Source organism: Pezoporus occidentalis, unplaced genomic scaffold (assembly GCF_034315485.1).
Source record: "Pezoporus occidentalis ecotype Australia unplaced genomic scaffold, CSIRO_AGI_Poc_V1 ctg80, whole genome shotgun sequence".
Lineage (NCBI taxonomy): Eukaryota > Metazoa > Chordata > Aves > Psittaciformes > Psittacidae > Pezoporus > Pezoporus occidentalis.
The window spans coordinates 323,112-350,987 of NW_026916159.1; the positions used below are offsets into that span (position 1 = coordinate 323,112).

The 27,876-nt window shown below is 39.2% G+C and overlaps 1 protein-coding gene across 3 annotated transcripts in view; it reads right to left on the bottom strand.

The window, feature by feature from the left end:
• The window catches only part of NEK10 (NIMA related kinase 10), a 106,070-nt gene that overhangs the window by 39,607 nt on the left and 38,587 nt on the right, over nucleotides 1-27,876 (bottom strand). For 2 of the 3 annotated variants that reach the window (XM_062603590.1, XM_062603589.1), the window contains exons 24-27: nucleotides 11,487-11,616; nucleotides 10,833-10,903; nucleotides 7,886-8,099; nucleotides 217-403 (exon numbers count right to left, since the gene is read on the bottom strand). In XM_062603590.1, coding sequence (XP_062459574.1) covers nucleotides 217-403; nucleotides 7,886-8,099; nucleotides 10,833-10,903; nucleotides 11,487-11,616 — 602 coding nt within the window. Of the gene's footprint in view, nucleotides 1-41; nucleotides 129-216; nucleotides 404-7,885; nucleotides 8,100-10,832; nucleotides 10,904-11,486; nucleotides 11,617-27,876 lie in introns of all 3 variants that reach the window. The other variant, XM_062603591.1, reaches the window with a different exon arrangement.

Below are 27,876 nucleotides of genomic sequence, written 5' to 3' on the forward strand. Positions count from 1 at the left end.
TGTTAGAAAGTAGTGAATGCTTCATTCTTAAGGAATCTTACCAATAGCAGACTCTTTCACATGACTTGAAGTGGAGCTGCTTAAGTTTTTCAGTATGTCCAGCTCATCATCTAGTTTAGTGAACATATCTGCACATAAAAATGAAAGCAAAGAATCTTTTAACCCAGCTCCAACCAGGATAATAGTACTTGTGATGTTCCTTTTGCTATCGACTACCTTTCTCTGAGTTCTCTGAAGTGCTGTGATCCTCTAGCAGGATTTCTTCATATGTTCTTTCCTCATCTTTTGCATGCGCAGACTGACATCTTTCAACTGGGAGATCAGTGTTTTCTGAAAGTTCACTTTTGCTGCAATGAGGGGCTCCATTGCTGCTGCTATGAAGACTCAACTTCTCATAATTTTTCTGACAAGAAAGAAGGAAATAATGTTACATACTGTCCTTATCCAGCACTTATTAGAAAACCTGCAAATGAAAGTTTCACTTGTATAACTGTAGTTTTTGTTCCCACTCAGCTGCTAGTCCAGGACTACATGTTATCTGATTCAGCCACCAATTCTAAATTTAAAGCAAAATTTTCAAAGTCTTAATCTAAACAAATTCTTTCTAGCGTTTACATAAAAGGCATATTTGTTCTTGATGGCGGTTTTCTCATAACAATCACTGAAAGTAGAAAAAAATATGAAACAAATGACAGACCAGAAAGAAATAGTGAACAACACAAAAAAAATAAAAAGACTGGACAAAGATAGTAGGTTCCCAGATACAAGCAATGGGAGGTTTACTCTCTTCCAGCTTAGATAATAAACAGTAGACCAGTTCTGGAAAGTGCAAAACCTGCACAAATACCAAGATGGTAATAAAATATGAAGTGCACTTGATATGATGTGATGCCAAAAAGATCCCCCAACTCTGAACTGACCAAATGTGGACTGGCATTACCAAAGCAGAGCTAAGAAAATCAAAACATGGAATAAAAATTGTCTGTAATATTTAAGTGCTGAATCTTATCTGTAGCATGGGTTCATTACTGAGTATAAAATTCTGCCTCTGCTGCTGTCAATATTTATAGCTTTTCTGGAAAAAATAGAGATCCTTCATCCCTATTATTACTTCAATTTTAATGCAACCTATTTTGAAGGCAGACTGTCTTTATGGTCTCTTTACATATTGTTCCAAGTCTTCTTATATTATTTCTGTTGTGCATAAATAAATTCATGTTCCTTTTTAGTCTTGTCAGAGCAAAATGCAATAAAGGAGAACAAGAGCTAAATTACATAAATAGATTAGACAAATTAGTATGTTTAAGGCTAAAGTAATTTCAGGAAATAATACAGTCTTAAATATTTCTGTCCTTAACAAGTGTATCAAAGACAATTTGTCCTGTATCTAAGACACTGTACATCCAAAGTTTTTCCTATGAAGTATTTTGACTTTATTGGGACACATTAGAAATCCTTCCTCCTTCAGAAACCTAGTTGCACCCCTGAGCACTGACTGTATCACTGCCTGCTTAATGGTCTGCTTAAATTGCTTCCACATCTTTTGTTCTATTCCCAGAACTATAACTTAACTTGTAAGAGGTGGCTTGTTAAGCTTTTCTCTTTAAATTCAGGTAGAAAAGGATCATTTTATACTCAAGTACTGAACCAAGCTTATGTTTGAGATGCAACAATACCAGTGACTGCAGTATAACACAGCATGGCAACCACTAAGTATGACTCTCAAACTCACTTACAGAAAGCAGTCTAGTCATGGCATGTGAGCACACTAGTTGTACCCTCAACAGTTGATGCACAATTAGTGAAGAGAACTAATTCATCTGTTCTATATCAAAGAAAATAAAGAGAGAGAAGGGTCAAACTGCATGGACATTTCATACTTAAATCCCCTTTCCACATTGCCAATCCTGAACCTTGCATGAAAAGATCAACTGTTGACAACTTGTAAATCAGATGAAGCTAAGGGGGGGGAGATCAAAAAGACTGCTGTTACCAGTTGGTGTCAGCAGCAAGCTGCCACATGAAGAAAGGAAGCCAGTTTGAAATGCATGAACTAAATTCTGTAGACATCATGATAAAAATATTCATCAGACCTGTTACAGAATCTGTTCAGAGATCAGTGCAATGTACCCTACAGTCTTAAAGCAGTTATATAAACTGTAAAGCTATAACATGTCTATACATAAAATCTGGTCCTTTTACATAATATCTGAACACAAAGAACTATAGTATTTCATTACTTATCTGAGAGTAACAAATAAATTTACTGTGATATATTTTGCCCTACCTTGACAATAGCTAATAATTTTCAAAAGTGAGATTATATACTGTTGTTTCTCAGGACACCTGACTCATTTAGAAGAACAAAAGTATCCTGTTTGGAGGAGACTGGGATGTAAGTTCAATGCCACTTCTGCTCAGCATTGCAGTGGGACCATAACCTACATAGGCATTTAAAACCATAATTTTGTGAGAAAAGCATGGAGAAAGTATTCTCCAACACGCTGAAACAACCATTTCCATATGTCTCGAAGTCTCAGAGAGACATCTTTCAGATAAGCAGAAAGACAGATACTTATGTTTTGAAGAAATGTGTGAAACAGTGGAATGTTCAAAACATCACAAACATTGAAACATGAAGTAGGTCGATACATATTCATTTGAGCTGTGCTCATACCTACACCTGATTCTAGAGTCCAGTATTTTACAAATCTTCCTTGAGGCTTCATCAGTTGATCCAGTTTATGTTCACATTTTCACAATAATTAGACATGGTTTCCCCATGTGTCAGGTTTTTTTTGCCAGCTTTGTGGAAATAAACTCTGCTTTCTAGCATTAGAAAAACACAGTTCAAAAGGAAACCTAAGGGGAAAAGGGTTCCTGTGGAAAAGATGTTCAAACTATGAACCAAGTAAAATTTTTTTCCAGAATTCATCTTTCCTTATGACTGAGTAAAAGTGTCTCTGGAAATACAGATATTGGTCTCTTGTTTAGCTCAGGTAGTTGTAAGAGACCAATAAGGTCTCCTCTGAGCCTCTTTCTCCAGGCTGAACCTCAGACATAGTCCTGTCAGAAAACAGCTATACTGTTTCTTTCATTATTTCCAACCAATAAATAGTTGAACTGCTTCTGTAAGAAAGAGCCAGGCAGGCTTGTTAGCATAGGCTGTAACCAAGCTGCCTGAAAGACATTATCAGAGTCTATCTTCTAGCAGTAGCATCCTAGTCCACCGGAAAAAAAATACCTTGCTGCCTGCAGATCTAGGTCTGGGAGGATGAGTGTTGGCCTGCAGCTAAAAGTCCTATCTAGATGAAAGATCACTCACTTGGGTCTACATGCCATGCTCTTCTGCATGCTGGGTTAGGGGAAGACTTACCAGTTCAAGTGTGAAAACAGAAAAATTAGGGAAAGAATCTTGCTAATAAGCATTCTTGTGCACCTGAAGATTAGGGCAAAGCACTCAGCTAATGGTGACCTAAATGGACAAGCTCAGACCAAACACTGTTAGTGACTCCTGACACCCTATTAGCCCTGACAAACACTGAACATGGAGCCATTCCATAAATCACACTACACTCAGAAACAAAAGTTATACCCACTTTTCCATTATCTAAGTGTCTTAGTCTCCCATTACTCTGCATAATTTTGAATTTCATTTGAATGTATGCATTTAAAAATAAAATGTGTATTCTAGTGACATTATTAATAAAAATTAGGATAAGCTTGGGTTTCTAAAGAACACTACTGCAAAAACTGGTATAGGGAAAGAATGTGATGAAATGTGTGCCATATGCACAGATCAGAACTTCAGAAATTGAGAAAGGGAAGTTACTCTGATCAGCCAGGTAGTCTATCATGTCTGTCTAATTTTAATATATTCTCAGAGTAGAGGGAGGTACAAATGGCTCATATTTTGTTATATATTTTTAGCTAACAGATTCCGATTACGGAGCTTGCAGTTTTCTCTCCCATATTCAAAATATAAGACAGATCTCAATATTCATCATACTATATTGTTTTAGGTATATTGATATTTTACATTAAAAAGTCTGGCAATGAGAAAGAAATTATTCTATCTATATGTCAAACAGTGAGGATAGTGGCTTATGAAGGGCTTCTAAGCATTATTACTAAGTTAAAACCACCTCAGGTTATATACAGTAAATGAAACAATAATGGACGATGCCTGTAATCAAACACATATTTCCAAAGTAATAAAAGTGACTTGCTTTCAGCTTTTTGCAAAAAGCCAAAATAATGTCTACATTTTTCAAACCTATATACTGCAAAAAAGCAATCAAATTATTTGGCTACCCTCTCATCTCTTTAAAGGAAAAGATCAGAAAGATACTTTCATTATTAGTTACATCAGCTGCTGTTTTGAGACCCAGATTTGGCTTGCAACACAAAAACTCAACTTTTTATGCTGTACTGGCCAGCCAAGGTAACTAACTTTCTCCAGCATTATCTACTGACCTGCCTTTCAATTGCCTACTTACCAGCTTCCATACTGGCTTTAGACTACTTATAAAACAGATTGAATTCTGGCTCCAAAAGATCTTTGTTGCTTAGTTCCATAAACCAGGACAGAGAGTACACTTTTTATTTCAGGAACATTCACAATATGACACAACTGGGATGAAAAAGGAGGCCATAAGTACATTTTAGTAGAGAGAAAGCAAAGTATATGGTAGCTGGCTTCAACAAAATACTGAGCTATCTGACTGAAACACTGAATTCTCTGACACCATGGAAAAATGACAAATTACTTGGCTGTAGAATAGCTGTGGCCTTGACTAAGATGAATTAGATTGTCCATACCTCACAAATCTTTCATTTCAGGACCAACTGCTTGAAATTCTTCCTAGTATTTTTATTCAGAATACTTTCTTATTGTTTCTTTTTTTTCATTTTTATTATTTTGAAAGTCTAGCTTTTCAGGAATAATTACCCTCTTTGTAGAAATCCTCCAACTTCATAAAATTTTCCCACAATATCAGGGACAGAGAAACAACAAGGCTCCTTCTGTTTCTAAGCCCTGTAGCACTCCTCTGAAACTCAAAAGATTCTAGACTGATCTATTCTGTTTTCTTTACAGCAAGGACACATGGTAAGTTTTCCCACTTCTCATTACCAAGCTATACTCCCCTCAGCTTCTACAGTGGTTTGAATCTTTGTCAGATCCAGAATCAGGTTCATTGAAGTGGAACTAGAATTACAGTATTCCTTCCTTGAGAAGATTAGCCATTATCTCCCGAAATACACATGTATTTCCTTCTCCTTTTGTAGATGGGTGTATTTTCCAAGTATTCACACAGAACAGAAGAAGAATCATAGAATAGTTTGGGTTGCAAGGGACCTTCAAAGGTCATCTAGTCCATTCCTCCTGCAATGAGCAAGGACATCTTCAACTAGACATCTTCATCTAGGCGTCCAGAACCACATCCAGCCTGGCCTTGAATGTCTCCAAGGAATAGCGCATCCACCACCTCTCTGGGTACCTATTCCAGTATTTTACCACCCTCATTGTAAAGAAAATTTTCCTCACATTCAGCCTGAATCTCTCTTCTTTTAGTTTAAAACCACGACCCCTCGTCCTATTGCAACAGGCCCTGATAAAAAGTCTCTCCCCATCTTTCTTATAGGCCCCTTTCAAGAACTGAAAGGACGCAATAAGGTCTCCCCAAAGTCTTCTCCAGACTGAGTGACCCTAGCTCTCTCAGCCTTTCCTCATAGGAAAGGTGTTCCATCCCTCTGATCATTTTTGTGGCCCTCCTCTGGTCCATGTCTTCCCTGTACTGAGGACTCCAGGCACAGTCTCACCACAGCAGCATAGAGGAGGGCAGAATGACTTCCCTTGACTTGCTGGCCACGCTCCTCTGGATGCAGCCCAAGATACAATTGGCCTTCTGCACTGCAAGCCCACATTGCCAGCTGATGTCCAATCTTTCATCTGCCAGTATCCCCAAGTCCTTCTCTTCAGAGCTGCTCTCAATCTCTTCATCCCCAAGCCTGTATTGTTGAACCTCATGAGATTCACATGGGCTCACTCCTCGAGCCTGCCCAAGTCCCTCTGGATGGCATCCCATCCCTCGGGTGTGCCAACTGCACCACTCAGCTTCATAACATCTGCAACCTTGCTGACAGCACACTCAATCCCACACTAGTACTCTAACTTCAATGTAAAACTACTAGTTCTGTTATACCTTACAAGTGCATGGATAGGGCAGTCTTCTCTTGAAGACAGAATAACTGCATTGAAATCCCAAATCAAGCAGCTTTCCATCCACAGTTGGTTTTTGCTTTTTTTTCAAATTTCAAGAGAATCAAGAGAATGACTATATCAAGGTGTGAAAAAATAACGTCATACAACAATTCTCCAAATGTGTAGGGTAAAAGAACTCAAAAACCCATGGAAAATAATTGCTTATACTGATTTAAGTTATAAATTGTAGGATATGTCAAGTTGGAAGGGACCCATAAGGATCATCAAGTCCAACTCTCTGCTCCTTGCCCCTTGCAGGACTAAAGCTAAAACTGAACCATATGACTAAGAGCATGCTCCAGATGCTCCTTGAACTCTGACAGGCTTGATGACAAAACCACTTCCCTGGGCAGCCTGTTCCAGTGACCCTCTCAGTGAAGAGTCTTTTCCTGATGTGCCATCTGAACTTTCCCTGATTCAGCTCCATTTCATTCCTTCGTGTCCTATTGCAAGTCACTAGAGAGAGGAGATCAGCACCTTCCCCTGTATAGGCAGGTGTAGACTGTCATAATGTCACCCCTCAGCCTTGTCTTCTCCAACCTGAACAACCCAAGTGACCTCAGCCACTCCTCATAAGTCTTGCCCCCGATACCCTATTCTGCTTTTTCCTTGCATCTCAGTAACCCTTGCATTTCAAATGATAGTGCCTTGTTAAGGTTTTCCTGGAAGTTTTTGGCGTAGCTTTAATTGGAAAAAAATGTCATAATACAAATAATGATCTTGAGCTGAAAGGTCAAAAAACTACTGAAAAAAAAACCAAAACATTTTCTACAAGTCTTATTCTGGTCCAGGAAGGTGAAGACAAAGAACACATTAAAAAAAAACCAAATCCATGAGTTTTGAACCAGGTGTTACTGAAAACCTTTTTCCTACACAAAGGTCCTTCAGAGCAAACTTCTGAGCCCTGATGAATTCAAGAGAGATACAATAGCCAAACAGACAACAGCAGCTGTGCAAATTTGCTTCACAATTACCATAACAATAATTCTCACAGTGAGCTTTTACTACTCAAAAACTTTGCCCATTAATTTTTTTAGTTCATTATGCAAAATACTGATGTCCTTCATGAAGAGCGCTTAAAACACAGCCTGAAGAAAATGGAAGAATTTTAAGTAGCTCTACAGAACTGCATTAGACAGTAAGAAAGCATTGAGCAAAAACCTGACAGCACCACTGTTCTTCATTTAGCTGTCTGCAATTAAAAATTTTATTTGCGTAAGATTTATTTTCCTAGGGGTCATTGTTTGTGGATCATACACAAGATTATCCATTTGTTCCACCCTGTCCAAATGCATCTTCTCCTATTCACAATCCATTCACAAGTGTGCAGTAATAATTAAATGTTATGGGATACTATCAAAACTGCAAATACCCCCATAACAATGCCATTTTTCAACATGGAATTATATCAGTTTTCAAGATACTGTTATTTTTGCTTCATCAGCATGTCCACAAAAAATAAATCAATGCCTTGTTAAAATAAATCAAAGAGCCTGCACGGAAAAATGTTCTAAAAGGATGAGTCTTTTAATTTTGATCTATTTTCTGGTTTATTGTACCTTATTTTCTCAGATACGGTAAACAATGATAAGAAAAAATTAAAGCCTAACGTGTACTTACTTGTGCTAAAATGGAAAGCTGATGGTGATAGGTTACTGCATTTTGATTAGCCTCCATGAAGTACCTCTGAGTTCGTCTCCTCTCCCGATCCAGTTTCTTCTCTAACATCAGGTGAGAGGTGGATAAAACATCCAGGTATTTCATCATCACATCAGACAGCAGTGAGCTAACTTCCACTATGTCTGGACGTGCCTCTGCGTCCAGAGTCAAGCATCTATGGATGAAAGAACATTCTTTAAAGAAAGCTAATTACTTCTTCCTAAAAAACTGCTTACTACCACTGCATTCCTCCACTGGTATTTACCAAACAATACGGGCTAGCACTCTGCTCAAGCCTGGAGGGGACAGTTCAACACTGCTCAGCCTTGGTGTTGATACACCACAGAGTACAGCATCTGGCATCAGCTGGGACAATTATCACCAACCCAGACAGAACTGCTGAGGGGCTGCTGCTGTGCACTCAGGCACACTAGGGTGTGGGTGATGCCTCTTCCCAGGCTGGGGGGAAGAGGACTCCTTTGTAGGGACTGTGCTCTGGTCAAGGCACTGCACCACTGGACAAAGCAGCTGTGAAGGAGGTGAGTGTGCTGTCAGGAAGATTTACAGGAGAATTCATTACTACAAAGTGCTGTAGTCAAGAATGAAGGGTAGAAGGACTGAGCTGGGGTTCTTCTTGATTCTTCCAGGCAGGCGCAAAGGTTCAAGTCAGGGTGGATGCAACTTGCAGTCTAGAGACTGGCTGCTTGGAGTCAAGATCTCCTGGGTAAGGGCAAGAGGACCAGAGAAACATTGTGGTGACATTGTGGGAGATTGTTTGGATGATGTAGAATCATCCAGAGAAGACGAAGTCAATGAATCCTTTGCTGGACAGGCAGAGAAAACTTCATACAGGCACTTATATTCATTGGGGCTTATTAACTACCCTGATATAAAATGGCCGAGTGCAGTAACCAGGACACTTCTGGAATATGTCAATGACAATTTCTTGGTGCAGCAGATTCAGAAGCTAGCTAGCAAAGGCACTCTGCCAGACTTGTTGCTCACAAACAAGGAAGAACCAGGCAGGACAGCCTCAGCTACAGCAGCCATCAAACTGGTTTGAACTGGAATTAAAAATCCTGGGAGAAGTGAGAAAAACAGGTTGTATGGCTATGATGCAGGACTTCAGGAGAGCAGAATTCAGCCTGTTCATGGATCTTCATGGTAGAATGTCACTGAAGACTGCTTTGGAAAGTAAAGGGAAAGCTTGGGAGAGCTAATCTTCCAGGATATCTCAAAGCACCAGAACAGCCCAATCCTGTGTATAGGAAACAGGGATGATCTACACAGGAAGAATATGCAGATATTACCTGAGAGGTGGAGCTAAGAAAGCCAAAGCTCAGCTGCAGCTGAAACTAGCAATGAATGTGGAAGGCAGAAGAAAAGCCTTCTGTAATTACACTGACAAGAAAAGAAAGGCTAAGGAAAATGGGGACCCACTATGCAAGCTAATGAAAAAGGACATGGAAAAGACTGGGATACTCAATCCCTTTTTTGCTTCCTTTTCCATTAGGAAACTTCGGCCTTAAGTGTTCCCAGGTCTCTGAGCCTACCTAATCACAGAGTCCATGAGCATGAAGCATTACCACACGATGGAAAATACAGCGAGAAAGCATTTAAGCCAATTGAACATACAGAAGCCCATGGGATCACATGAGATGAGCATGAGGGTGCTGATGCAACTAGTCAGTGCCACTATCTATCATGTCTGAAAGGATCAGAGGAAGGTTCCCATAGAGTGGAAAAAGATTAATATCACATGCATATCCAAGAAGAGCAAGAAGAATTATGCAGGCAGATTCTAGCCAGTCAGCTTCACCTCAGTCCCTGGGAAATAATAGAGCAAATTCCCCTGGAAGTAATTTCCAAGCACACAAAGAACAAGAAGGCAACTCAGAAGAGTCAGGATGGATTTCCCAAACAGCAGCCCTACCTGACTAGCCTGATAAATTCTAACTACAAGTATCTGAAAGTATTTAAAATATTAAAATTCATTACAGGACCTCTTAAACATAAATGTTAGTTCTATTAGCGCCTATCCTCTCTATTGTTGACCTTCATCCTCAAGGTCTTTAAATAATAAAAGCCTTTTTGTACAATAAAACACAGTATAAAAACTTTACAGTCTTGTACAGTAAAGTGGTTTTTAGAGATGGAATTCAATATCAGAGTGAGAAAGAAAAAGCATTTTTGTGTCAAGTGGAGTTTTTCTAAAATGGAAAAATCAAAGGAACTAAATTTCAGAAGTGCATCAATTCACTCTCTATACTTTGGCTTACACATTATATTATCACCAGGAAGACGTAATCATAGCTAAGAGAAATATGTGATGAGTAGAATAAATACAGGGTCACCTTTTCCTCCATTACTGCATTATCTTGTGCTTTCTTATATCTGCTGTCCTGCTAATAAGATTAAAAAGTACTGGGAAACGTATTTCCACCAGTCAAATAAACACACAAAATGATCATTGTGATCATACAATGATCTATAAATAATTTATTGCAACAGGCTGTTGTTGGACACAGGATTACTGCCTTGACTGTAAAGTGCACTTGAAAATGACTCAAAATACTGTGTTTTTCAGAGATTTATGTGTAGGGAATTAACCACAGCACTGGTATCATGAAACTTCAGTACCAAGTATAAAATCTTTGCTGGCTGGATAAATATGCTGACTATACAGGCATGAGTTTTCCCGCTGCATGTATGCAACTGTATCACATATTGTATTAGCAGGGTAAAGAGATACTTCAATTTTTCTTTTAAATCAGAAGATATTTAATATTCAGAGACAAATACAGGCAGTTGCTGAAGTCAGAAAACTGACACATTACCACCAGTGGAAACATACAGAACAAAACACCTTTTTGGCAGGATGTTGAATTAAAACTAGGTAAGTAATTACCTATTTATGATAAATGACACTTTTTCTGAGTACAGTCCTTCTGGTACAGGTTCATACACAGCTCCTACTATCTGCAAGATAAATAATCTACAGTTAGTTGAAGTAAAATATTCCACTGTTTATCTGAAGATCCCATAAGTATTGTTCCTTGAAACAACCTGATGGGCATTACATCGTCAGCTCTAATTTACAAAGCAGCTTAGAACACATCTTCTAATGCAGCATGTAACTTCTAATCAGGTATCCACATTAACGTACATAATAACTGTAGAATAAAGGGCTACAATACGTGAATAAGGGAAACATTAAAACAAACACTAATTTTATTTATGATCACATCCTATGGTGTAATGCACAATGCCATAGAAAATCCAATATTATAGCACATCAATAAATTTTACGTATCTAAAGCTCCTATCACCAAATACAATGATAAAAGTATGATAGTCTGAGAGGTAATAATACATTAATATTTCCAAGCAATTTTTGCAATTAGAATTGCAAAATAGCAATTCATACAATGATAAATGCTTGGCTCATTCATGCATCAGACCAGAGAGCAGTTTATGCATATATAACTTAAACATAAATTCTCAGGGATCTAGTGAACACATGCAAAAACAACTGATAGGATGATCTGCCAAATCTGAATACCTTAGTTGCCAAGGAGAGCATATTGGTGCTGTAAAATGGGGGGTTCAGAGTTGCCATCTGATAAAGGATGCATCCTGCAGCCCAGACGTCAGCCTTCTCTCCATACAGCTCACTCTTTACAACTTCAGGGCTAAGTCAAAAGCAGTGCAGCACACAAGTGTTTAATTGATTCACCTAGAAATAGGCTTATTTAAAAACAAAAAACCAAAACCACCCTACCCAATATTTAGTTGGTCACTACAACGTATTTTCAGAGTACACACAATTACATTGAAGAGGATGCATTTTTTACTTTACCAAACAAATTCTTTAAGTAGAAGTATCATTAATAGCTTTTCCACTTCTACCACAGTTGCTCCCACAAATACTAGTGGTTTATATTTTGTTTACTTGTCTTTTCCATTCATTTCATGTTCGAATGCCATTGGACTTAATGGAATCAAATAAACTGCAGCATTCAGAACTTGCTTACAATGATGTAGTCCAATAAAATGGATTAGATCCTCATGCAATTCAGGTTTGAACAGATTCCTATAAATAGGAATATTTATATATATATATATAAATATAGAAAAAATTGAATAAGATTCCTATAAATATAAAATGTTAATCAATATCATTTTGCTAATAATGTGAGTAAACAAATTTTACTCATTATATCATTTGCATCCTCTTAAAACTACTGTAATGCATTCCCTGTGAGGATGCCATGTGGACACTCAACAGCCAGCTGAATGATGATAAAAAAATCCATTGTAAAGATCCATTTAAAATAAATGGAAGGTAGCAGTAATTTCAGCTGTGACTCAGTACAAAGCAGACTCCACTGCACTGACAGGGTTGTAGTTTTAGTATGGTTTCACACAAAAGCATAATAGCTGCAAATTAATTAAGTCATTTGGCCTGCTTATCATGCTGAAAGACTTCTTGTTCTAAATGCCTATCTAATACTTTAAAAAAAATCAAAAGGACTTGCAGCAGAGCACTACTTGGTCTTGTGTTTAGTCAGAAGTCTCTGACATTTAGAGCATTAGGATGACCCATACCTTAAATGAAGACTGTCTCATGTTTAAGAAGTACTTTAAATTACTGAAGTAATATTTGTGTAAGGTGACCATGAAAGTTTTATAGAGATATGCTTTCATGGATAGTTAATTCTGTAATTTAATTTTTTTAAATGGAATTAATAAATAGAATTTAAATAGAATTAAGTAGAATTTTCAAATATTATTTATTTACTTTCAAGAGATGTAGTGAAATCCCTCACCATGTTCTACAGGCTTGCCTCACCATATGCTAGATAGAAGTGTGGGAGGCGTAGAGTACTTGTTGACTAGTAAAACAGTTCTGCAGTTGAGCTGCATCTTTTGGATCCACACTGTTGAGGAATGCCAAGCAGAGAAAGTACCCAGTTCTGTTCCTATTCACTGCCACCCACAAACAGGAGGGTGGTGGGAGTACATATGGTTTACCTAATTCAGTTGACAACTGTGCATAAACTGTCACTGCCTGGTCAAGACCAGAAAGAATGAGTAGAACCAGACTTTGAATTTTATTCCATAAAAACCCTACAAAATTGGTTTCAGCCATAATTAATTGAAAATTAATTCAAGGGTTAGCATTGGTATGACATTTTTTTTGTTTATTTGTAAAGGCAGGATTCCTCCTTTAATTCTTAGATGAAAAGATCTCGATTGTCTGAAATAGGACAGTGACACTAATTAAATTTTTAGCAAACAGACGTCCACATCATGAAATGCATTGTGTCAAAATAAGATACATAAAGGGAGAAACATTCACGGCGGATGATAAAAAATTTCATTTCCATTTTTCCAAGGGCTGATCATACTGCTATGAAGCTGCAGTATATACTCCAGAGATACATACTCTGTAATATTCACAGTCTTGAATATTAAAAGAGGAAACAGATACTTATGTAATTAGTCACTTAATTCTAATATATTCAAGATAATCACTACAGTTTTCCCCTATGTTTATAAATCACGGCTCATTTCCAAATTAGATATTCAAGTGGAAAAAGCTTACTTCAGCAGCATTATGTTAACTGTAGGAGAGTCCCTTGCTAAAAACATGTGCATAGCAAAAGCAAGACTATATTTCTCTCATATAGAATCATAGAATAGTTAGGGTTGGAAAGGACCTTAAGATCATCTAGTTCCAACACCCCTGCCATGGGCAGGGACACCTCACACTAAACCATGCCACCCAAAGCTTTGTCCAACCTGGCCTTGAACACTGCCAGGGATGGAGCATTCACAACCTCCCTGGGCAACCCATTCCAGTGCCTCACCACCCTAACAGGAAAGAATTTCCTCCTTATATCCAATCTAAACTTCCCCTGTTTAAGTTTTAACCCATTACCCCTTGTCTTATCACTACAGTCCCTAATGAAGAGTCCCTCCCCAGCATCCCTATAGGCCCCCTTCAGATACTGGAAGGCTGCTATGAGGTCTCCACGCAGCCTTCTCTTCTCCAGGCTGAACAGCCCCAACTTTCTCACCCTGTCTTCATACAGGAGGTGCTCCAGTCCCCTGATCATCCTCGTGGCCCTTCTCTGCACTTGTTCCAACAGTTCCATGTCCTTTTTATGTTGAGGACACCAGAACTGCACACAATACTCCAGGTGAGGTCTCACGAGAGCAGAGTAGAGGGGCAGGATCACCTCCTTCGACCTGCTGGTCACGCTCCTTTTGATGCAGCCCAGGATACGGTTGGCTTTCTGGACTGCGAGTGCACACTGCCTGCTCATGTTCATTTTCTCATCAGCTAAAATATATTTCTCTCAAATGTGTCATGGTTTAAGCATCAATTCCTTAGAGCTTCTAAAGCTTCTAAAAAAGTGTCAGTACTATCTGGCTGACTGTACATGGGACAAAATCAGTGAAGATTTCCCAAGCTGCACAGAACTTCAAGAAGCCATTCAGAGTTGTCTTGGTACAGTGTTCACTGTTAAACGAAATGCTTCTGAGGGGTGAAAGAACAAGCTAGTATATGTCAGTGTACCAGCTTCTCCTCATACGTGCAGTAATGAGGAGTATTTCCAAATAAGACGTGATTTCAACTAGACTGTTATGGATTAGTTATGAGTTTTTCTTCAAGATTGATTCCCAGAAGAGGCAATGGCTATAATGAAAGAGTGAATAAATAAGCAGCATAAACCACTATAGAAGATTTCAACAATGACAGAGTTACTGCTTTTAGTCTTTATCATACCTCCAATTAGTTATTTAAAGTTTGATGGAGATTGCTGCAGTTGGTGGTGGTTATACAAACACTCAAGCCTAGAAACCATGTGTAGATCAGGAAGCAACCCAAGCTGAAACTAGAGGCTAGCAAAGTATCAAATACGCTCATTGCATTCTTCGTTCCCTGCCACTGTTGGAGACAAGACAGTAGGAGAGATGGTAGACAAGTTTGACAAATACTAACAAACCTTTTGTTTGGTTGGGTTTTGGGTGGTTTTTTGGTCCCAAATACTATAAGAGTCTCTCTAGCTCTTCAGATTTGTCTACCGTATCTTTTTTACCTTTGTTAAGATATCTATAAAATAAGAGTTGCTTCTAATAACCTTTTTAGTTGCTGGCAGAACTCATCAAAGCAATGTCAAGGAAGAGATTGACATAATCTTTGTACCTGTAACTACCTGATTCACTGTGAAAATGAGACTGCCATTCTCTGGGCCAGGATAACTAGGAATTTATACAGTAGTGTCTTGAAAACCTTCACAGATAAAGTCTACACAACCTCTCCAGGCAGCCTGTTCTAAATTTGACTGTTATAATGATGAAAAAAACCCTGTCTTACATCAAGTTAAAATCTCTCCTGTATCGATGAATGTCCATTTTCTCAGAAAAGTGCCAAGACCACCAATTTCAGTTCAAAGAATAAAAAAATCAAGGGTATGCTTGCTTTTGGGCACCATTTCTATGTTTCTGTGAACCAGGGGGCCCATTTTCATTTTACTAAAACTATTGCAGGATAATTTGTGAGTGTTTGGATACCAGTATGATAATACACAGATCTACCCCATAGTCAGTTCTCTGAATCACAGAAGGAAGAGGGCAAAATAAGGGAGGGGGAAAGGGGGGATAAAATAGAAGATGCTCACCATTAGCATCATTCCAAGGAGTAAAAAGGGTGAAAAAGAAAAAGAAACAGTTGCTGCTTATCACAATTCTTCTCTTCTGGAGAGTTTGCTGTAAGCTACAGATACACATTCAATATTTTAGCTTCATAATTACTACTACAAGCAATGGAAGAAGAAAGAGGAGCCACAAAACTGACAGTTTGAATAAATTGCTGTGAAAATTGCTGAAACTATTTGCATTTCTCACCTACAAAAAGAATTCAACACAAGCCTTTGGGGATATTCTGTCTGTCCTTTGAATGATGAATCTAGAACACGATTTTTCAATCACTAGTTAAAAATTTTGCCTTCGTGGTTTTCTATTTTGAAATGTATTGCCAAGTAATTCTATAATAAATTATTACATTGTCTTCTATGTTGCATACATTTTTCTCATTACAAACTATGCTAAATTTTTTTGTGAATTTTATATTTATATATATATAAATCATGTATATATGATTTCTTTTTTACAGAAAACACCTTTCAGGCGTCCTAAACCTCTGCTGACACAGAGTAAAATTAATCATTCCCCATTTTTTAAAATATATGAGGGTAGGGAAGACATTTACTACATTCAGTTTGCAATCTTTTGGTGCAATAAATCCTCTTGCCAGTGGATGGGAATGTAATTTTAAAATGGGTGAAGACAGCTAGAAGAGGTAACTTTCATGTGTATAATTGCTTTCTCATCAGTGAAATCTCAACATTTTCATTTTCTAGTCTAAGCATTGCCTGTCTTTGCCCAGGAAGTTCCTCTGCGTTCATATAGTTTAGTCTATAGAGAGGCAAAACCAATCTGAGGTCAGTGACAGGCTATTAATAACTGTAGGATACAGCACACTGTATTATAATACTTTCCTTATGTTTTTATTAAAATCTTTATTAAAAGAACAAGCCTGGATTGATGTGGAAGGACACTTTTCAGTGCAAATAGTAGTAAAGCTGTCTAGTCTATCTCAATCTGAAATATTAATGAGCACGGAGAAACGTGTAAAAAAAATATCCCAATAATAAACCAGTGTAGCTCTCAGCTACACTGCTGTGGATCAACAGTTTAGAGAACTCCCTGACTTACTGCTTTCTTTCAGCACATATTCAGTGTCTCTCTGTCTAAAGCAGAAGCAGACATGTCATGCTCCACATTCTGGAGTTTTGAAAATAAAGATACGGACATCCAATTAACATTCAACAACTAATTTGTATTTCAATTTACAAAGCTTTAAGCTTTTATGTGTGCTAACATTATACACGATTGCCTAGAGATGTCAAGTAATTTGTGGCCTTTAGCAGTGTAACAAGAGAGTTCCAGAACACATCTCCTCATGAACACATGAAAAACTGACAGTAATTCTTTTTTAATACACCCATGTCACATACTAATACAAAGCAAATGACATTTTTTAAAATGTTTACTCTATTGTTTTTTTATTCCTATTGTTCTGTTAAATAAAAACAAGGAAAAATCTTCATCACTAAATCATTAAATATCCAAAGGACAAGGATGTTCAGAGCACAAAGTCATTTTCTTAATCCCTAAGTGCAAAGAGTCACTCATAACTACTTTTTTCCCCAGGACTCAGGACACACAAAACTGTGAAGGCCAAAAGTAGCTCACATGTGGCAAGCTGTTTAGGCTGTATATTTGAAAACTATTGTAAGTCAAGATGTTGTTTTGGTCCTGTTTCTCCCAGTCATACATTACTGTCTGCTCTGCTGTGCCAGCTCAAGTACCTCTTGTCCTGGGTTCAGCACTAGCAGTCAATTTTAGTCCTTCTTGGTAGCTGGTGCAGCGTTGTCTTTTGACTTTCATCCTGGGAACAGTGCTGATAACACCGATGTTTTCGGTTGTTGCTCAGTAATGTTTACCCTGACCAAGGACTTTGTGAGCCTCATGCTCTGCCAGGGGGGAGGGGAAGCCGGGAGGAAGCAGGGACAGGACACCTGACCCAAACTGACCAGAGAGGTATTCTGTACCACAGCACGTCATGCCTGGGGTGGTAATGGGGAGTTACCCGGAAGGACATGGGGTCTTCTGGGTCGGACTCATTTTGGCAGGTGGTATCATATTCTCTTCCCTTGTTATTTCCCTTATCATTGTTATTATTGGTGGTAGCAGCAGTGATTTGTGTTATACCTTAGTTACTGGGCTGTTCTTATCTCAACCCGTGGGAGTTACATTCTTTCGATTCTCCTCCCCATCGTGGGAGGGGGAAGGGGGGGGGGTGTGAAGGAAAGAAAGAGGTAGGAAAGGGGGGGAGTGAGTGAATGAGCTGTCTGGCTAGGTTTAAACCACGACACCTCTACAGCCACATTATGAGTCAGATCAAAGACCTGATGTATCTGAGAAACAACCTAAATTATTTTTCAGCCAGGTCAGATCTCCAATCTAGTTCATCATCATATGCTTATGAAAATGCTTCTGTTGGCCCAGGAGTGGTTTGGCTGTTTTGGGAGACTTTTTTCACTTTGGGGATTTTTTTTCCCTTGAAAAATTTCATTGACAGGGTTTCTATCACAGGCCTAAAAACAACTGGTACTGGCAAAAATCTGGGAGTCTTTTTCTAGGGAAGAGGGATACTAAATACAACTGGCAGCTTTATAAATATAAAAACAGCTTCCAATGAAACACAACTTTCAGCTTTACTCTTAGTTCATAATGCTCAAGAAACCTTTTCCTTTACCTTTTCTAAGTGAGAAAAACTTAAGTCACATTTTTCAAAATCAAGCTGCACTGAGAAAATAAATAAAAAATTTCAGCATATATCTTCTTGCTTCTTTTTTCTAAGCATTAAAAACTACATTAAAAACTGCTAAAAAGAGCAGGAGAATTTTACTGTGAGGAATTCTGTGTTCATATTCAGAAGATGACAATTAGTAAGGTACATTCAACTACTATGTGTTCTCCCATCTTTGAACTGTTTACTTTTTCTGCAAGGGTGGACATCTCTGGCAGTTAGAAAAGATTCATGTATTTATCTGATAATGTTTCTTTTGGTTTGGGAATGGTTTTTTTGGAGGGGTTGGTTGGTTTTTTCTTCATCGGTTGGTTGTTGAAGGGATTTTTTTGTCTGGTTTATTTTTGGGTATTTTTTGTGACAGCTTTGTGTTTTCACAGCTTTTACACATGTGAACCTTCAGCACTAGTGAAAATAAGTTATTTTTGAATCTCAGAAAGCAGTAGCAAAAAGGCACCTCTGCATAAATATGGCAGTTGCATACTTTCTGGGACACCGCTGGGCAATTTCAAAGTCTTCTACTTAACTGTCACTGGCAGCAGGTAAAATAAGAAAGCTGCCAAAAGTTCTCATAACATAGAGGGCTGTATGTACTTGAAAGTGTAGAAGACATCAATGTGACAATATGTTCAAATATAGTTATGCCAGAAACAGTGTTGCTAGTTGGATAAATGAATTATGCTTACTTTGACAATGTAGAAAAATTAAACTAAAAAAAAAAAAAAACTTGAAAAGAACTATTTTATGCTCTCTAAAATGAATTAATGTCTCTACAAGTATGAATATTCTCACTGATTTTTACGTTTATGTGTGTGCATGTCCATGTGTATCTATTTTTATGTATGTGTGTATAAATATTTACACGGTACCATTCACACATTTTGGGTCTCTAGAACTTTGCAGCCAGTAGGATATTCTGCGAATACATCACTCCAGAAATACAGCAATTAAGGAGCACTTACAGTGTACAGTACTCTTGACTTACACTGGCAACAAAAATTGGGAGAACTCTCAACATAATTCAAGGGCCAAGGTTATCAATACTGAAGTATTCTTTACAGGCAAACTGCAATTGTTGGAGTTTCATGGGGTTTTATGAACTTTAAAGTTAAGCTTCTATTTGTAATGTTTTTTCCTCTCATCAAGGGTACAGTGCATAGGCACATTGGGAAATGTCTCATAAATATACAATTCAGTTTGAATTTGGCCTTCTTGTCTACACACAATATCTGTTGATCTGGAAAAAAAACTTGCTAGGAGTCAGTGTGTAAAACTACTACATGTTTCTAGGCCTTCACTTTTTAAAAAACTTGTTCCAAGGACAATGTTAAAAGCCTTGTGAGTTCTATTAAAAAAGGTGACATTTATAGCGAGCTGCTTCTTCCTTCAGTTGTCTTATTATTACTGAAGAATGTCACAAAGTGCCACCTTTCACACTGCAATGAAAATATAATTATCTAATTAAGCTCAAAATGTGCGTAGTGTTTCAACTTTTTTATGCTTCTGAATTTTCAAGATTCACATACACATCTCTGAGTAAATGATAAGGACAAACCAAAGTATCATAAATATGCACTTTAGTGCTCCAGTATTACATAAAGAGCTTCTGGGAAGCTTTAACAGAAGAAAACATTAAAGTTCTAATTTACACCTATTAATCCTTTAAGCACATCCTGGAATGAAGTGTAAAACAACCAGAGCAAGTATAAGCCAGATTCTGAAACTTAAAAAATGAAACTTCCCTTCAATGTGATTTTTGATTTATATGATTAAAAGGAAGCTTCACATGGTCCGCACATCTGATGTTCTTATTCATAGAAAATATCTAGCAAATTGTCAGATTGTGACTTTCAACAGAAACACTGTTGATAAATTCTATCTGCGAGTTGTGGCAAAGTGCTACCCATATACTTAAAAACTGAAACACTAATACTCAAAAAGCTACTCATACATCTGACAGCTGCTTCGAAGAATTGATTCCTTCAAACCAGTGATAATTTCCAGTGAATTATAACTGCAATTTCCTAGAAGATACGTAAGTCTGTAGCTGTACAAACAAGAAAATAAAAAGGTTTTTCCTTCTTACTTATGGAACAAAAAATCTGAACACTTAAAATATGGTAAAGGATTTTGTTTACTGAGCTATATGCCTTTTAAAATGAACTTTGTTCAGTACCTTTATCCAAATAACCAGGCTTATCTAATCACATGAATATTTAAAACTGAAAGGGAGACATAGAAAAATGACTATCTGCAAAAAGATGACTGCAAGCAGTAACAAATCCCATTCTACAACTCTAAAATAAAACTAAATCATTAATAACTGATTTCATATAAGGTGTTAATTTCACCCAACTTCAAACTCCTATAAGTTAGATGTATGCTAAGCTAGTGCTCTAGATCCCTCTGTAGCAAATGAAGAGAGACAGGCACATCAAGCTGTTGATTTATCTCATTCTAAAACAGCTGTTTAAGAAGATGAAATTCATCACTGAGCTGCCTATTTTTTCCCTTGCTTTCAGTCATCATCTTGCTGCTTAACTTGAATTAGATTCCTAGCTTTTGTATGACTGCATATAAGCAAGACGAATACCAGCCACACAGAGACTTGTTTCTGACAGTAATTTGTTTCTCACAGTAAGAGATGAATTAGATGACTTTTTAAGCATTTGGATTTGCTGGAACCTAATATACAAGATAATTAACTACTTTTCTGTCTAGAAATCACATTCAGTATGGATTAAATGTAAAGAAAAAAAAAAAAAGAAAAGCAGACAGCTGAAAATGTTACCTGAATGAGATGGTGATTTCATTGTTGTCTTTTACACACAATTCTAAATTCCCAAATCTAAATAAAGCCTGCAAAAGCCTTCACGAAAGTCAGTAGATGAAATATGCGCACAGGGTCATAACATAATAATCTAGGCATAACTTGCTATATATTTTAATATTACACAAAGAATCGATTACTTGATGACTTACAAACATCAGCTGAAAAAGTCAGGCTAGATAGGAAGCTGAGCAGACTAAAGAGAAGGAAGGAAGAGGTTTGCAATATCACCTCATACTATTCAGCTCACTCCCTAGCCACAGTAATAGGCTCCCCTGAGAAACAGGCCAGAAACAAAACAGGGCAAGTGACCTAAACTGAATTATCCCATGATTCTGTGATGAGAAAAACATTTAATTCCGCAGTATTCTTCTCTAAACTCCCTCTAGAATTCCTTTCAGGAACAAACTAAGGCTTTTATTAACTCCCCTTGAGACAGGAAGTAGAAAGATAATACTGTACATGTTGATTTGTAAATAGCAATCAACTAAACCTACCAACAAATTACATTTGCAACACACTCCTGCATCTCCCAATTTAGGGCATCTTTATTTTTGTAAAAATAGACAAGACTACTCATCTGCAGTTGATATCATACAATTAATTCACTGATGCATTCCAGTATAATACTGTACTACCTCTTGTCATAAAATCATTGACCCTTGCTTGTTCAGCTGAAATTATGGAGAGCCCAGACATTGAGCAGTAGCTCAGAAAAAGAGCTTTCTTCAGCAGAATAGGTAGCAAAAGCAGATACATACATTTGTCTGAAATCATGGGGCATTTTCACCTCACCTACTTCTTAATGATACCTGAGGCAGTTATTGTAACCATTACATGGCTAACTTTTATTTATGTCATAGAATCATAGAATAGTTTGAGCTGGAAGGGACCTTAAAGGTCATCTAGTCCACCCCCTCACCCGCAATGAGGTGGGGGACATCTTCAATTAGATCAATGTATAGGGTTCAGCAGTAGCAGTCATTTTTCTCCTTCTTGGTAGCTGGTGCAGTGCTGTGTTTTGACTTTCGGCTTGGGAACACAGCTGATAACAAGGATGTTTTGGTTTGGCCAAGGACTTTGTGAGCCTCATGCTCTGCCAGGGAGGAGGGGAAGCCGGGAGGAAGCAGAGACAGGACACCTGACCCAAACTGACCAAAGAGGTATTCCATACCACAGCACGTCATGCCCAGGAGGTAACTGGGAGTTAGCCGGAAGGGCTGGGAGACTGCAGAGTTGGAGGAGGTATCGGTTGGGCTGGGGCGAGTTATCGGTCGGCTGGTGGTGAGGTGATGTATTCTCTTCCCTTGTTATTTCCTTTATCATTGTTATTATTGGTGGTAGCAGTAGCGATTTGTGTTATACCTTAGTTACTAAACTGTTCTTATCTCAACCCGTGGGAGTTGCATTCTTTTCGATTCTCTTCTCCATCCCTCCCGGAGTAGGGGGAGGGAAAGAAGGGGGGAGGGAGTGAACGAGTTACCTGACTGGGTTTAAACCACGACAGTTCTTTTTGGCGCCCAGCATGGGGCACGAGGGGTTGAGATAACGACAGATTTGACTGGATTAATAGTCACTCGTCACAATGCTGATTTATTGGCTCTGAGTTGTTCTTGTTGATCTCACAGTTTCAGAATGCAGTACATTACTTAGAGCCGGTATTTGCTGTGTTAGTGTTTATCAAGTGTGGGGCTTGGGCTAAGGTTCTTGTCTCACTGTGCTTTATGGCAATGGCTTGTAATACGGGCGGGCTCCAGCAGCAGGGCGGGACGGACGTGGCCGTGGACTTGTACCTGGCCGTCCGGCTGCTCTTCACCGTCCTGGCCCTCGTCCTCGCCTGCGTCTTCGTGAGGCCGCGGGGAGCCGAGGGGGAGCGGCCCCGGGAGCCGGCGGCAGCCGAACCGGCCCGGGAGAGCGGCCCCGGGGAGCAAGCGGCGGCGGGAGCGGGGCCGGAGGCCGCGAGGGGACGGCTGCCGGTGGAGGAGGTCGGGGCGGTCGAGGAGCGGAAGGAGGCGGCTGCAGAGCAGCGGGAGAAGGCGGCGGCGGAGCCGAGCCCCGCGGAGGAGCCGAGCCCCGCGGCCGAGCCGAGCCCCGCGGCCGAGCCGAGCCCCGCGGCCGAGCCCAGCCCCACGACAGCCGAGAGCATTCCCCGGAAGCCGCCCGCCGAGCCCCAGGAGGATGCAGGAGACCACGCAGCATTTCCCAGCAAGGCAGAGGAGGAAGAGCTGGACTCAGGAAAAGAGAAGCTGGCGGTGGGAGAGCCGGCAAGCACAGCAGCTACACCAGCCCCAGTGACAAGTACAGCAGCATCCTCTGAGAGCCTTTGGGTATCCCTGGGACCTGCCTGCTGATTGTGATGGGGATCAGCATGTTGGCACACACACAGTGTGTTCTACCCACAACCATTTTGTCTGATCTCAAAAGTTAAGCAGAGTCAGGTTTGGGTCTTGTCTGCAGTTAGACAACAATATAGGGGGACCAAGAGGTTTTCTCCAAGGCTGGACAGCCAGGAGTGGCAGGGTGTGTGGGACAGTATGGGCAAGTATCTAGTCCACTGGGCCCCTCCAGTGCTTTGGAAGCGTCGGAGATGGAAGGCAGCTGTACAGAGTCCCCAGCGGCAAGCTGCAGAAACTGCTGAAGGGGACAGTGAATTATTTTGAGCCTGGTGGGCCCATGGCACTTCAGGCCATCAGAGCAGAGATGCAACACAGAGATGGACTCATGATCGAGGGGTGGACTTAGCAATGGACACTATTGCCCAGGTTATTCACGAGTGTGAACACTGCACACAGTCTCTCCTGCTCTGGAAGACTGTTACAAGAGATGGAGCCTGACATCATGGACCAGATGGACTCAGCAGCTTTATAGGGACTGGTCCATGCACGTAGATAAGAGTATATTGAAAATGTGGGATCTGAGCATGACGTGAATGGTATGGAATAAGGGGTGGATAATGTCCTGGGTTCAGCAGTAACAGTCATTTTTTCACTTTCTTGGTAGCTGGTGCAGTGCAGTGTTTTGATTTTCGGCTTGGGAACAGAGCTGATAACAATGATGTTTTGGTTTGGCCAAGGACTTTGTGAGCCTCATGCTCTGCCAGGGAGGAGGGGAAGCCGGGAGGAAGCAGAGACAGGACACCTGACCCAAGCTAGCCTAAGGGGTATTCCATACCACAGCATGTCATGCCCAGGAGGTAACAGGGAGTTAGCCGGAAGGGCTGGGAGACTGCAGGGTTGGAGGAGGCATGGGATGCTTGGTCGGGCTGGGGGGGCAAGTTATCGGTCGGCTGGTGGTGAGGTGTTGTATTCTCTTCCCTTGTTATTTCCTTTATCATTGTTATTATTGGTGGTAGCAGTAGTGATTTGTGTTATACCTTAGTTACTAAACTGTTCTTATCTCAACCCGTGGAAGTTGCATTCTTTTCGATTCTCCTCTCCATCCCTCCTGGAGTAGGGGGAGGGAAAGAAGGGGGGGGAGTGAATAAACGAGTTACCTGACTGGGTTTAAACCACGACAATCAACTAGATCAGGTTGCCCAGAACCACATCCAGCCTGGCCTTAAATGTCACCAGGGATGGCGCATCCACCACCACTCTGGGCAACCTGTGCCAGTATTTTACCACCCTCATTGTAAAGAATGTTCTCTTCCCATCCAGCCTGAATCTGCCCTGTTTTATATTAAAACCATCATCCCTCATCCTGTCATAACAGGTCCTGATAAAAAATCTCTCCCTGACTTACTTATAAGCCCCTTTTAGGAACAGAAAGGCTGCAGTAAGATCTCCCCAGAGTCTCTCTTCTCCAGGCTGAACAATCTCTTGATCTGTAGACAGAATGTCCCCTTCATAAGTTATAATCCCTTTTGTGAAACAAATAAATGACAGATATATGTGAAAGGAAACATAATTCTCTATAACCATGTACAATTTGCAGTGTTTCTTCTGAGAAGGCCTTTGAGACAGCAGGATAATAAATACTGCCACCACTGACTCAGAGCAGATTGTTTCTGGTGACTTATTAGCTACAAAAAGACTTCAGAATTCATTACCAATTCCCTAAAGCAGTCTTTTCTTCAATTTTTAATGTATTAAGTGTAAACGCATCCATTTAATACATTTGATATTCTAAACATACACATTGCTGTTTTTTTTAATTCAACAACATAACCGATTGAAAAGAATTTAATTAGTATGATAGTAGGATGAAATCGAGTATGAAGTAGAATTAAAAACTATCACAATTACAAAGCATACTCATATAAGCCCCTTTCTAAACACAAAACAGTGTCTGATAGTATTTTATGGTGGCACAGTTTTAAAAAAATTGCATTAGCAAATTTATTCATTCAACCCCAAATACAAACATGTTTGATACATACAGTGATATGTATAGACTATATTGTCTGCTCCAGGAAGGGTGGGTTCCTTCTCAGACTACCCGGAACTGTTGACCTGTCTATTCAGAAGAAAGCTATTTCTTGCCACTCTAAAATGACAAGGCTCTTTCTCTTCCCCTTTTTTTTAATGCAGGAATATTGCTGCTCTTGGTAGACATGCATTACCAATATTTTGATTATTTTATAGCCCTTCACATCCACTTAAATCATCCAGTCACTTAAATCAATCAGTACAAGCACTGATTAAGTGTATAGCCTCTGACTTGTCTATATGTTTCATGACTTGTGTTAAAATTCTCAATCAGTTCACCTCACTCCTTGAGCAGGTTTCTATATCAAAAAGCCCACTGTCACACACAGTACTAGCCAAGTACCCTGAAGGATAGCATCCAGTGCATTCAGCAGCTTGCAAAGCCTTTTTAACATTCTTAAATTATTATGACTGTGGAAACTTTAATGCTTTAGCCTGTCATTTTAGATATTACTCAAGCATACATTTTAAAAACAAAAACATCAGTAAAGTACTCTTGTTCTCTTTTCTGACTGCAGACAGGCAAGGATCACTGCTTCCATGATTTTGCTTGTGGAACAGAACTGACAAGTAGTGTCCCAAAAGGCCACTTACTGAGAGACTAAAACATGCAAGTAGTATTTTCTCCTCATGCTTACATCCAAATAATTGGACAAAGAGGTAGAAAAAGAAGTGCCAAGTCTTAGGTCTGATATGAACTTCAATACACAAACACAGGGTATAAATGATAATAAATGTGGTATGAACAAAGATAAAACCAAGACAATAATAATTAAAAGAGTATTTCAATCTACAGAACATTACTATCTAATAAAAATTTCCTACAAAATGTGAGAAGACCCACAGACATCAGTGGCAGGTTTGGAAATTGACACTTCTAAAGACTAATCTAATTCGCAGACAGTTCACCCATAACTGTTGTTCAAAGGAGCACAATAACTTCTTGTCAACAGCTTCTCTGCCCAAATGTGACTAAACAAAACAAATCAATTATTTCAGAGGAGCTGAAAACCATAGCACATAACTAGCTACACCAAACTTTTGCTACACTTAACCACCCAAACTATCACTCTGCTGATAGCACAGTGATCAGCAGTGCAATCTGCTGATACACACTTGCTATGCTTCAAACATATCACTGTGCTATGCTTCAGGAGTATTTTGACTGCAGCATCCTAGTTGAGGCAGCCTCCCAAGCAATTTACTTTTTCTCACTAAAAAGCAGCATAAGCATTAGTCTTCAAGGTGTAATATACATTACAAGGACTCACTCTTGAAGCCATTTTATGATTTCATGATTTCTAGGGATTGTCAGACATTATCATTCTGTCACTAGGAAATTACAAGTAGCAATCTCAAAAGTGGCAACATGAATTACATTCGACTGCAGAATACCTGAGTTCTTGACTCTCTCTTTGAATTCAGAGGAGCCATCAGTAGCTCCCCCAGTAGGCTGGAACTTTTAACTACTTATTACAGCCACATAGGCCAAGCAATCTTGAAGGTATGTGGCCGTCGCATGTGGTCACCACAGCAGAAAAGGAGATTGAAGAAGACTGACATCAAAAATGCCTGTAAACTGCTGAGAAACATACTGTCAGTGCCTCAGCCAGTACAGTGGTCTTATAAGAAATTTAGGATGAAAGCATTTCCAGTTTTTACTTAGGATATAACATTCTAACAGGTTTTTCTGCTTATTAGTGTGTATTTTGTAAATTAAAAATTCTGATGAAAACAGGAAACAAAATTATACACTCCATGCTGTGCAACATTCTTGGTTTGTTTATTCATTGTCATTCATTGTAGTTTTCTTTTTCTATTCCCTATGCCAAATAAATTTCACTTTATTTACAGGAGCTAGAAGTGGCAATTTATAGTAGTGGGAACAAGAGAACCAGAAAGTCACTAAAAGAAGGAAACCAACTTCTAACCTTAAGCAAGCTCAACACTGAGTAGAAGCAACAGAGTGACCCTGAAGAGAGAGAAGAGCAGCTGTACATAAAAAGGCGTTAAAAGAATCTGGAGCAAACCCATGCAGGAACGAGGAATATTTGGATCTGCAAAGCTTCAGCTGAACATATTGCAAACATATTTCCTTAATAAAGCAGTAGTTAGGGTAGGGTTGGCAAAGTTTTAATTTTGCAAATGGAGAGATCCAGATTAGCAACTCCTTAATTGATTTCTGATGTTAGCATTTCAATTAACAGAAACTTTCAGCTCAAATGGCAGGGCCAGAACACATCAACTT